This window comes from Tinamus guttatus, unplaced genomic scaffold, assembly GCF_059628265.1.
Source record: "Tinamus guttatus ecotype Peru unplaced genomic scaffold, ASM5962826v1 Tinamus_guttatus_pri_ptg000011l, whole genome shotgun sequence".
In the NCBI taxonomy this organism is placed as follows: domain Eukaryota; kingdom Metazoa; phylum Chordata; class Aves; order Tinamiformes; family Tinamidae; genus Tinamus; species Tinamus guttatus.
The window spans coordinates 417037-430371 of NW_028288545.1; the positions used below are offsets into that span (position 1 = coordinate 417037).

General features: G+C 42.2%; 1 protein-coding gene across 1 annotated transcript in view; it reads right to left on the minus strand.

Moving 5' to 3' along the window:
* Positions 1-2134, minus strand: part of HEATR1 (HEAT repeat containing 1) — a 37249-nt gene extending 35115 nt beyond the window's left edge. Inside the window, exon 1 of the mRNA XM_088522881.1 lies at positions 1971-2134. Within this exon, the coding sequence (XP_088379007.1) occupies positions 1971-2112 (142 nt within the window). The 5' untranslated portion in view covers positions 2113-2134. The remainder of the gene's footprint in view (positions 1-1970) is intronic.
* Between the last annotated feature and the right edge of the window lie 11201 nt (positions 2135-13335).

Here is a 13335-nt window from a genome sequence, read left to right on the forward strand (position 1 = left end):
CCTCCATCCTCAAGCACAACTGCTCTAGACAACCTGAGCTAACTGAGGTGAGCAGTGGTTGGATCAAATGATCTGCAAATGTCCCCCCCAGCCTACTGTGATTACCAAACTGAAAAAGGAGACAGAGGATCATTTCTGAACGTGTTAAAAAATGAAAGTCCATGCACAACACATATACATGTAAAAATGTAACCCACATTAAAAAATAATTTGCACAAGCTTGTTAATGTGAATGGCTAAGCACAAAGTACACAACTATAGAAAGCAGGTAGCTGGCAAAATCTGGAAAATAAAAATGATTCTATGCATGGAGTTTCATAATAACTATCCAAGGCATATTTCCCCCAGAAATACCTGTGGTACATTAGAAACAGACCCATGGCTAGGATCTTGTTACTTAAGATAGATCTATGTTATCAAATGCAGCCCAGACTTTCTGTCGGTTATTGTGGCTTTAAAAATGGTTTTCCTATTCAAGAAATTTCATATTCCTCATTAAAGATTCACAGAAAGAAAAAGGAGACAGAAGAGTACAAACATCTTTAAGCGTGCAAAGCAATGGCTTTTTCTACCTTATATCATTTGTAACTATAAAGTTACCAAAGAGCAGGAGGTCTGGATGTTCTCCTGAAATCATAGAACAATTCAGGTTGGAAGGGACCTCAGGAAGGCTCTGCTTAACAACCTCTTGGCCCAAGTAGGGCCAGCTCTGAGGTCAGACCAGGTTGCCCTGTGCTTTAACAAGCCAAGCTTTGAAAACCTCCAAGGATGAAGGCTGTACAACCTCACTGGACACTGCACACCCTTCCAGTGCTGGATTGACCTCATCGTGACATCCCTATATCCAGGCAGAGCCTCCTTTGTTCCAGCCTGGGCTGGTCATGTTGCTGTGCACCACCATGAAGAGCCTGACTCTGCTTTCTTGATAATCTCCTTGTAGGTACTGCCAGGCTGCTACTAGACCCTCCCCCAAAGTTCTCTCTTCTGAACAAACCCAGTCCCCTCATCCTGGCCTCACAGGGCAAGTTCTCTAGCTCCTGACCTCCCGAGTCCCCTGTGCTGAACTCGCTCCAGTTTAATCAACGCCCTTATTATTTTGGGGGACCCTAATCTGGCTGCAATTGTCTAGACATGGTATATCAAGTGCTGAACAAGGAGGATACAGTTTCCCTCAGCCTACCAGCTGTGTTCACGTTTACACAGCCCGGAGCGCCATCGGCCGCCCCTGCTGCAGAGCAGCCCGCTGGCTCGGGCTCAGCTCGCTGCCCACCAGGGCTTAGCACTTGTCTTCACCAAGTTTCAGGAGGTTCCTACAGGCCTGTTCTCCCAGCCTGTCTCTGTGTCTTTACACTGTAGCCCTGCACAGAGGGCACCAGGGAGCCCGCCCCAAATCAGTGTCATTTGCTAACATGAAAAAAACCCACTTGTATCACCTCCTTCAGATCTGAAAGAGATGTTAAACAGGACAGAACAGAGCCTGCAGTGCTCTGCTTGTTATCATGCTCCAGGTGCAACCCATTAATCATTTCCTCCTGAGTCTGAACATCCAACCAGGCTTTTATCCATCTCATTGTGCACCCAACTTCGATACACAAGTTTTACATGAAATAATGTAGAAAGCTTTGCTAAAATAAATGGCATACACTGCTGCTGTCCACAAGTCTAGCCATTTTATCCAATGATTACTAGAGATGGCAATCACATTCATCAGGCATGATTTACCCTTAGTAAAACAATGTTGAATATTGCCAGTTACCGCCTCAGTTACCATGTGCTCAGAATGATGCCTCAACAAAACCCACTTGGTGATTTTCCATGAACCAACATGAGGTTGACCAGCCAGTGGCTGCCCCAAATTAGGCTTCTGGCCCTTTCTGAAGATGAGTCACGTTCACACTTTGTCTTTCTCTGGCTCCTTTTTGGCAGATAAGCATTTCCCAAGCTGCTAACACCTAAAGAGCCAAACTCACCAATGGCAAAGAAGGTGTCCCTGTCAATAGCAGCAGCTTCCTTGCAGTCGAAGAGCAGCGATGCCGCTTCGGTGCGGGACAGGAGGCTCGGGTCGTTCTGTGGCAGCGCGAGCCGCTTCAGCTGCTCTGCGAGGGACGTCATCGCTCCGCGCCTCGCGAGCAGACACCTGGGGAAAACGCATCCCAACAGGCCGGGCAGAGCGGGCGCCAACGACCCCAACCCCCGCGCCAGGCCTGCCCCGAGCCGCAGCGACCGGCCCCGCCGAGCCTGCCCCGCCCCGGCCCCTGCCCGGCTGCCAACGCCCGTAACGGCCGCCCAGCAGCCCGACGGGCAGCCGTTGCCGGGATCCCCCCGCCCGGCCCCGCAGCCACCGACCTGCCGCCTCCCCCACGCACGTGGGCCACGCGCGCCGCTAGCCCGGAAGTGGCGGCTCTAGCGGAAGAGGAATCTCCGCCCCTGCGAGCAGGCAGACTCCGCCCTCCCTGCGGCGGCGGGGGCGGTACTGAGCATGCGCGTGCCCGCCCCCTGCTCCCGCCCGCTGCTCCCGCGTGCCCTGGCGCGGCCGTTGGCGCGGCCGTTGGCGGCCGGTGTTGTGGCGTGCGGAGTGGTGTGTGCTGGCTCCGAGCCCAGCCTGTGCTGAGGAAGTGGCCGTTGCGGGTGCGAAGTCCCGCAGCAGTCCCCGCGCCGAAAGGTAGAGGGAGAAGCCCCAGTGGTCTCTCTGGGGCAGGACGCGCTGGTGCCTTTGTGTTGAGCCCGGCAAAGCAACGGCCTGACCTATGGCAGGGATTCACTAAACAGGTCAAAACACAGTTTTAATGGTGAGGGCATGTGCAACCTTAGGTGTTCTTCCCTAAGCCTGTTTACCATACTTAGAATCTGAGTCGTGGTGAGGAAGGTAGAGGAATTGTAGGAGCAGCATGTCTGGAAGGCTACTGTACTGTGTGTACAATGATGTAGGTTGGAAAGGTCCAGTGGAAGTCACCCAGTCCAGCCCCAAAGCAAGGCCAGCTCAGAGCAATTGTGTCCAGTTTTGTTTTGAGGATCTGCAAGGATGGGAATTCCACAGCCTCCCTCAGCCTCCGCTCCAAGGTTTGGTTATTCTCATGTTAAGGAGAGATTCCTAATATTAAAAAGCTTCATGTCACCCACTACTATGCATTTGAGGCTACAGGATTTCAGCACACAGGCTTGAGACAGGCTAGGAAAAGCTTGGAGAAAAGCAGAAATTAAGTTCAGTTAATGTCAGCTGATAGACAAAATGATACCAAATACAATAATTCTAGGACCAAAACTGTAAAGTGTTTCCCCTGTGTTGTTGAGAAGTTATAGAGCTATGACACAAGTAACAATTTGGCTTGCCTGGTAAAGCTGCCTTACTTTGTCAGTAGAAATACAACTGATAAAAATTCAGCCTTATAGAAAATTACTTGAATTCTTAACATTTCCTATTAGAAGCAGTTCCACTGACTTCAGCAAGCCTGGGTGCTTCAGCCAGACAAACGTATGTCAGTCTTTGTTGAAGTGCGAGGCAAGAGAGGAAAAATGAAGAAGGACAGCAAACTTGGCTATCCTGTCTGTTTTTCCTGGTGCCTTGTCAGAGAGAGGGTACTACCATTGCACTGTGCATTGCTGCTTATATGGAGTTTTCTGTGTGTACAATTACAGCAATTGCTTAGCTATTATGAGTTGTTACCACTGCAGTTATGAGTTAAAGTATTTGGAGGATATTGTTGATTTATGGAATTACTTCTTTTTTACCGATTGCTGTAGTATTGAGATGCTGATCATCTAGCTAATGAGCTGTCCAGAGGTGATGCAAATCAAGATGCCGATGTATTTTAATATATTTTCTTCACAATCTCTGTTTTCTGTACATCATTTTTCTTTATGAAGCCCTCATATGACCTTATTTTTCACATAGCTTAAATCTATATGAATATGCATGCTTCTGTGTCTATAAATACCAAACATTATTAAAATATGTAGACTTTCTAAAGTACAGAAAGCTATTTCTATACTATAGAAATGTAATTAAAAGCAGAACAACCAAAAGTTGCAGAAGTGTGCAAGTTTTTCAGAACCCTCCAATCCTTCTGTGTTCTTTCCCATAGAGGGCTGCAAGACCAGGGTTTGTATCTTTGTGCTTTCTGTTCCATTTCCATGGTTTCAGAGCCAAGTGGAGATTGTCTTAAGGAGGTTAACTGAAGGAACGGAGACATCTTCTGCAGAGAGGGGTGGGGGGGAGGGGGGGGGAAGTATTCTTGATTTAATTCCAGAAAAGTGTATTCTGGGAAAAAAATAGAAAAACAGAAAGACTATCAGGAAATATGCTTGCTTGGCTTTGTATGTCCTTGCCTCTGAGGCATGGTATCATGGACATTTGTTCAAATTTGTCTTTATGTGGGTTAAGCTCCTGAGACCCACCCTGAATAACAAAGAGGTTTTAAAATATTTGTTTGAAGTTGAGCTTGGGCTTGTTTTGACCAGTCTGCTGAGCTTCTCGGTGTTTGCCACATAGCTAGTCCATAAACATGGAATAGTGGTAGCCAAACCATGACTAACATCACCTCTGTGGATGGATTTTGACAGACTGGATTCAATATGGTAAAAAAATGTTGGGTTTTATGTGCTAATTCTTATTTGTTTATTTATCAAAAAAATTTTTTTTGTGAGTATATGTGAATTGGTCCTGTGAATGGGTATACTTGAGAAGATTTGATTGAGAAATACAAACTATTAATCTTGATTACCTATGGAAAGATTTTCCTACCACTAGAAGAAATATATCCAATATTTTTATTTTATATAGTTCCTTTCCTTCCAATTCATTTCACCATCTGTGCAGATACAGAGCTATGTCTCATTAGTAAGCAATGCTGTCAGATATAATGAAATCCATAAAATAAAACAGTTGATGCAATGCTAGAACCCTTGTCCCCGCCATGTGTGTTAGAGGTTTTAGGCAGACTTGGTTTTGTTCTGTCCTGTAGGCTGAATTCCCTCTAGGTGCACTCATGGAGCGCATCTTTTGCTCAGTAGAATTCAACAGCAAATTCAAAATTCAGGAAATGTACATACAATTTACTATTTGTGTACAAAGTCATGAGCTTGCCCAGAGTGTGTGTTTAAAGGCTCTTAAGAACTCACGGAAAAGTTTATTTGCTAAGAGGTTATCTCTTTTTTCTTGTACCACCTCGGATAGCTTAGTGTGTTTTTGGGTTGTTAAAGCAATTCTGAAACAGAAGGAAAAGGGTCGCCTTTCACGTGCTCCACTGTCACTTGCCAATAATATTCTCCATTCCCTCACATTACCTGACGTTACCTCATGCCGTTGCTAACGGGCCATGTGAGTGTGCCTGACATCTTAAAATGTGATGGGATTGCGATGTAATGAAGTAATATCAAAGCCTTTCCGTGATATGCAAAGGAGATTGTAACCTCTTTAGAGTATATCAAGTTCTCCATTTTGTTTAAGCAAAAGTAGGTGTTAACAGATATGCGTGTTTAATACATGTATGCTGAGCTGTAAACTGATCCATTTTCTAGGGACAGAATTGCTTGCAAGCCAAGGAAGACTTCTTGTCAAGAGATATATTTTGTTTTGCCATTGCTTGCACTAGACATGCCAATGTAGTGCCTGAAATTGTAGCATTACTGTAAATTTTAGGAAGAAAGGGGAGGACCAGTTCTTTGCTTCCTTTATGGCCGCAATAACATGTCTGTCTTGGTTTTCAGTCCTTTCTGCTCTTTATGCCAGTGCAGCAGTCACCCTTCACTTGCAGATTTTATCATTAAATGATTCAGACAGCAGCCTTCTCAATGTATACCTTGATAAGGCCTTGGGGCCATTATTCGTTTGCCTATACCTCTGGAGCTATTACAGAAAACAGGCTCCTCAGTAGGAAAGAAAATATGTAAAATGGAGTTGTCTTCCCTAAATACCCCTCCTTCCCTCAGGACTGGAACCTTATATGCTTACATCAGTGATCTGAGGAGCAATTGATGAGGTCAGTAAAGTTTTATGTGTGTTTAGCTGATGTAATGGGAGGCAGAAACAAGCATGACTTAATGGTGATTGAGGTTACAGAGAATTGCGCTTCTGCTTGGAACAGAAGGAAGTGGAAGGGAAAATAATTCTCTGGTTGAACTGACGGTGTGGAAGAAGCTTGCTTGCTAGGCAGTATCAAGCATATCATCAAGTTACTGATCAGCGTGGTGGACAGTATCGTGTTTCCTTGGCTCTTGGAAAATCTATCACGGCTTCCCCAAGCCGTAAATTCTTGTGTGTGGCTGCATTCCAGATCTAATAATAGCTAGAAACCCTCTGGAGTAACTAGAAACAACCCTCATAGGGTGGAAGGAGGCTTTTCTGATGATTTTGCTGTATTAAAGTCTTTCTGTTTTGATACTGTAATTTAAGGTCTTTTAATTAAAATAATTGTAACACAAACTTTGAAGTATTTCTTTCAGATAGACACAAATAAACAAGCTAGGTCTGTGTATGTATAAAAAACCAGTAACTTGAAAAGGGTAGGCAAAGGTTGTAACTCTTTTTGTTTGTGTTTGTAACTCTTTATTTGTGTACACCCCAGGTAGGTCTAGTTTGTCACCAAAACATCAGTGAGAATATGGAAGACAAACAGAGATGGTGAAAGATGCAAGAAAAAAGCAGTTATTTCGCTGCCGAGTTGTGTGATGGGTTGTAGTGTTTTTGATGTTTATTATGTATTGCTGTAGAAAGTCAACAAGAAAGCTGAATTTCAAAGACCGTACAGCTGTTGGAATGAAAAGCAGGAAAATATCTCATGGTTACTGTGATTTTAGTCCTTAATTATGATGCGACATTTGGGCTGCAAAATAAGATACTGTGTATATAAGCTAGCTATTTATTATTATGAAAAGATACCTGTGCCAGACAAACTACTAAGAGAGTAGACATTATAGGTGTACTATGTCACAGTTGCGAGTTATGTTGTTTAATGCATTTGGGGAACCTGGTAATCAGAGCATAGCACTGTGGCCTTTAGGGACTTGGGTGTAATAAGCAAAACCAAGAGTGCTGCGTACTGGATGCCTTATCTTTCATAGCAGGGACGTAAACAGTAAAAGAGAAAGTATAAAGCTGAGGGATGGGGAGAAGGAAAAAGTGATCAATAAGGAACATGCTTTGTGACACAGCATGCTTTTTCTTACTGCAATATATGCTCTCGCAATCAGCTCCCTCAATTGCCTGTTATTCAAGGAACTTACAGGCGATGGAACAGCAGTAGATCTCGCAGGGCACAACTGCCCATTCCCATCCTAGAGCTGTTTGAAACTTCTATGTACTTTTCAGGAATAAACTTATAAGCTTTTTTTTCCTGGCCATTAAAGCCACTGCTTTCTTTAACATTGTGTTTCAAATGTCTTCCAATTCAGAATTAATTTATTTGCTCTATAACTAATATCAAATACAAACTTATATATTAAATGAACATAAATGTCACAAGGCTATTAATGGTGGGTTTTATCAGAATTAAATTTTTCCAAACAACCTTAGTTCTGCTACTTAGTGTGTATCATTGTGCAGACTTGAATTACTTAGTCACAAGCTGCTTTTCTGCAGAAGTGGTGCTGTATTCAATGCATACGTTAAACTGCTTTGCAGCATTATGATTTCTTGTTTTTATTCAATAAGGTTTGTTGCATGATGTAGAACCCTGTTCCCAGATTTATATTTTGATTTTCGACCGTGGTCATCATAGTATTTGTATCTGAGTTCTTAAAAATCTATTTGGGAATTCATTTTCGCATATATCCTTATATTTTGCAGCACGAATATTGTACAATGTCTACATAAAGAAAGCTGAGGCACATGCTCAAAACTGCTCTTAGTTCCGTTTCCTCCTTCAGTGGCTTTTAGGATAATGGATGCTGATACTAGAGCATTTTGTCTCTTCTCCAAAGTGCTTTATAGTATAAAATTATCTACCCTCTTTTTACCAGCTGGGTAGGCCTTGGGCCTTGAACCTTTAGGCCAAGCAGAATCCCGTTTTTGCTGGTGCTTCCATTTCCACATAGTTTTAGCCATTCTCTGCTGCAACTGAAAGTGCAGTCTATGACTCAGAAGAGTCTGAGTGCTACTTCCACCACTAGTGCCTTAAACAATAAAACGAAATCTGCAAATTTAGGATCTGGGCTGCTCCATTGATCTAATTCTCCATAGATGGTCTGTGTGCTAAGGTAATCTATGAAGTAAGGGGGAGCTGCTGAGCCTTGAGAAAGAAGGAAAAAGTCTCTTGGCACTCCAGAAGCTCATGCATAGCACAGTAGTTTCCCTTATAGAAGTCTAAGATACATTTGAAGCCACCCATTTGAGCTGCAAAATAAGGTTTCTGCTGACTGCTTTTGTTAGGGAAAAAGGGGCTGGGAGAAGGTGGGCTCAGACTCTCTCAGCTAAAAGACGAATTCTGGAGTTGGCTATAAATATCTGTGGAGTCGCCCAGCTCACCTTTGTCCCAGTTCCCGGCTCGGCCTATGGCAGTCATTGTCCCCGTGAGCTTGTGAAAAGTACCCAGGACAAAACCTGACGTGAAGGACTGTGATTTCAGTTCAAATATGAAATGCAAGGAGACTATGGTTATGCCAGTTTTAACTCCAGGATGTAGCAGAGGACTACACTGCATATTAACACAGCTCCACTTCATTTATGCTGTGAAAAAATTGGCTTCAGAATGAATGAAAGTGGGAATGCTTTCTACTCCCCTTTTGCTTATGCTAAATGAAACCCACACAGGGAGAGGTGAGCCTTGTACAAGAGCCATTACCAAGACTAGTTTATTGCTGGTGATGATTTTATGAGGAACCAGTCTCATACTGGAAAATATGATGTGCAAAACTGGTACCTGTTGCTCTTCTGATAAGAATATGGCCAAAGTTAGCAGGAGAGATCACAGATAGACAGAGAGCAATTGTCTTCAGAGAAGGTATTGGAAAATCCAGGCCCTATTGCTTAAATGTCAGGCACAGCAGGAACACTACTCATTCTCTCTTCGTACATCTGAGTGTCTGAGTAAAGCTTTGCTGATCAAGCTGCAAGAACAACCGTTCTCGAAGAGGAAAAATTGCACATATTGCAAAAAGAATGTAAAACCTTATCCCTGTTTAGCAGTAATTCAGGTTCAGCTGACGCTGCTTTATGCAGGCCCTTTTACTGAGCTTTGTATTACCCCTGTGGAATGAAGTAGTAGTTGATACTCGCTTTTACAGATGGGCAATGCATGCAACCAAGTTTCTTTCCTGAGTAGATTGGTGTAATCTGATTGGCAATGAAATTACAGTGGGGTATCTGGAAGGAGAAAGGAGGCTGGAAAGACTGCAACTTGTCTAAGGTCATTCAGTGAATCAGTACAGCTGCTGAGTTCAGAACCAGCTGATTTGCTGCGCCTGTATCCTGTTCCCATAATCTGTGCCTCATGCCGCAGTGATTTGAAACCTGCCAGGTCTCCTCTGTGTCCCATAGATAAATATTGTCTGGAATATTTTACTTAGTTGACAGCATTTCTAGATAGAGAAGTATGTATTTCCGTGTATTGTTATCTAGCACACATTTCTGTTCTCTTGGTGTGACCCAAACTATTCCTTAATAATGTGCATTTTTTAGAAAATAACCTGGGTTAATTGGTTATGGGCCATAGGTGGACTCGCTAAGGGTTTTTTGAAGCGCTCATGTTCATGAAGTACAAAGTGTGTATAGGTGCAGGCTTGAGCACCGCACTGGACCCCCAATTACTTGCTTTTTTTTTTTGTGTGTCTGTTATAAGGCTAAACTAACATTAAGCAGCAGCAGCAGCCAGGGTTCTGAGAGTACACGACAGTTCTTCTGAAGCTGTGTAATAGGCCATGATGTGCCCGCAGTCCTGCCCCATTCTCATCACCAAGTCATTTTTGAAATCCTGGCTCTGTCTCGCCATTTTTCCAATCTTACTCCAGCACTATTTGTGGTTTCCCCACCTGTTACCATGTGTATTATATTGTAACTGTCTGCATATTGCTCTACAACTCCCCTCCGCTAACAGGCTGACTGTGTTGCATATAAATCGCCATGTACATTTGCCAGTTTTTCCTTTGCTATTACATTTCTAACCCTTGCAAGGCATTTATCAAAGCTTCTGATTTTGTTTACTTCCTGATACGTCTTTTTGAATTGCACCTACCTTCAATAAAAGAGGCATCATCAAGAGACTAGCTCAAGTGAGATGGGAGGTCAGATACAGCCATTTCTTATGGAATATTTGATAGGAATATATAAGAATATAAGGGCTGAGGACTTTTCTCACTTATGAAAGGCAAGCTCTTGTGCAGTGCTGTCTGGCTGTAGTCAGCACTGGAGGGTTCATCCTCTGCTATGTTACAGCTTTCAGCACTCAGACCAGAGTCTGAGATTATTACTATGTATCACAGTACTTCACAGCGGTTCTGTGGCAGGTGCCAAATGTTACCTGTTTCCTCATAGTATTTGTCTTGAAACCTCCCTGGGAACCAGGGCCATGTACCTGCGCATGTGCAGGCTGCAAATGTGGCCCTAGGAAGGGCAGGGACCTCATCCGGAGCATAAGGGACCCAAATGCCCTAACAGGTCCCACATATGAGCACACTGCCAAGCGTGTCTGGGAACAGGCTGCACATAGACCTGTGAGAGAAATGTGGAGATGAAGAGCAAAGGGAAGTCAAGTGCACTGTAATTATAAGTGTTCTGTAGGGTGATTAGAGTTTTTAGAGAGAGAAAAAAAGCCTTTATGCTGTGGGGTAAAGATGGGTTAAGGGCCAAAGGAAGCTCTGTTTACACTATGTTGGAGATGGAAGAGTGGCAGTAGAGCAAGCTTGCTTCTGTATCTTTTAGAGAGAACCAATGCTTCGCCTTTTGGGAAAATTTCACCTGAAGTGTTTTGCGGAAGGTCATATAGGGTGTCTTAAGCCAGTCTGGATCGCCTAGTGTTACAGCCCATGATTTTCCTTCCTCTCAAAGAGCTGACGAAACCCAGTGATCTCAGCGCAGGCATCATTTTCTCCATATTCCTGAAGCTCAAACTATGCTTTGGTAGTATTTGTTCTATAAATGTTTCTTGCTACACTTCATCCACAGCTACATTTCAGCGACAGTGTAAGTTGTTTCTATATATAACTGATGAAGCACTTTGAAACCTTCTGACAATGTTGGCTGTTACCATGAAGCCACAAGTGCCTTTTTCATCTCTTCCTCCATTTGCATTTCCCAACATGTCATTTGAAACAACATACTTTATATTAGTCTTTTTTAGAAGTGTGTTTATCTTTTTTTTCAGCTAATACCACCACACATGAGTAGGATAGGGACTTCTAGGAGTCCAAAGTTGGGTCTCTTCATGCTAGATATGGCAAGTCTTAGATGCTTAGTGCCTATTGTGGTGCCCTTGTTAAGCTCAGAACCAAACAGAGCTTTGGTTCTTGAATGTCTGCTTCTCTCCTCTATTTGCTGTGTGTTCATTTCATGAATATGAAGCTGGTTTAACATTTGTTCACTGTCTTTAAATATAGGTTTAATTTCTTGATTTTCTTCTGAAATTACAAAATAGTAAATTGTTTTTTACGTTGAAGAAGGCAATTTACTTTTATTACATGAAGAATGTCCTCCCAAACTCTTATAAAAATACATTTTATAATACACATCCCTTTTCTGCTAAGCTTTGAGCAATTCATGAATTATTTTTAACAGAATTCAATGTTTTGACCCAATCTGAATGATTCAAATTGTCATTGAATAATTTGAATTTTTATAGATTCGACTTTGAAGTAGTGGATATTTGCTACAAGCAGAAGAGCATTATAAGCAGCAATTACGAAGCGCTTTGAAAATAGAAGAGCTTTTTGATTCCTGTTTTAAGATTTTGTTAACTGTTTACACTAGAAAACAGTTACTTTGAATTTCTTTTATATTTCATCGACATTTCTCTCGAGGGAAAAAAAAAAACCAAATCATCACCACCAACAAAACACAAAAAAGAACACTATATGTATATGTATATATATATATATATATATTCCCCTGGAGAAACAGGCTGTACCTGCTGCAAGATGATTCCTTAAAGACTCACTTGCCACTTTATGGAGCCCTCACAAGCTTCCTCATTTTCCTGTGACCTTCCTGAAACAGCTCAGGAAGATGTAAACTACTTTATTCTTTAACAGAAATGTTATTCTTTAGCAGAAGTGTTAAAGCAGAAAGCTAATCATGATCATTTTCAAAACAGTTTATGGTTTCACAAATGATTGTTAGTTAAATCTGGCTGATTCCGTATTCTAATCTGACTAAATTCAGATAGAAGAATAATCTGATGGAATATTGTGCAGTGTTAAACATTTTTGAAGCTTTATTGAAAAGCCTTTATCCTTATTCTAAGATTTTGTGATGGAAGGATAAGGTTGAAGGGGTTGAGAGTCTGATGAATGGTGCAAATATGGAGGAGGGAGTTCTCAAGAGAATGATAGGACTGCTTTTGGAGAACAAGTGAGTGTTAAAAGTAAATTGAAGCAATTTTCGTTTCATTAAAAAATGACAGATGCTGGCACAGGAGTGAAAATTCTGCTTCCTTTGGTTAGAAAAAGTCTTTGACTTTCAAGAGGCTTAATGGAAAACATGTCAAGAGTCTTCTGCTTAGGCAGTATTAGTTTCGTGTAAAATGAAGAAACACTGAATGAGTTCACCTGCAGATCTGCTGATCCCTTTAGGAAAATGCTGGCATACTTGGTGCTCCTTATGCATGGAAAATGGAAATCATATCTTGTCAGCACAGTGTTCTCCTGAGGTGAAGTCACCCTTCTGGGTAAGCCTTCACTAACATTTGTGTTAGCATGAACTATGTGCAAATGCATACCTCTTGCCAAGTAAAAGATAAAAATAGTAGACAATTGAGCACTGCTGTATCCGTTTCTGACCTTCCTGAGCCATGTTATTTCGTCTAATTTGTCTGGAGTCTGTCATTTCGACCTCAGGTATACCTCTCAGTGCCCCTGCCAGATTGAAATTTCTTTTCTATATGGGTCACAGTGTATCTGGGACTACTGTCCTTTCTTTCTTGCTCAACTGACTTATTTCTCATGTTTGGTCTGATTTTCTTTCTGTCTACTACAGAGCTCCATTCATATGCTTCTTGTTGCCATCTGCACAGTTAGTTTATAAAATTCAAGTAGTAAGCAAAATACCAGGTACTCCTCCTAAAGCTCCATCTATAAATATCACCCTTGCCTACTCATGCTGCTTGATGAAGGAAAAGTAAGCCATAAGAGAACCTAAACCAGGTTGCATTACATCAAAATTGGCAGTTCTGTTAAAATCAGAGCATTGCA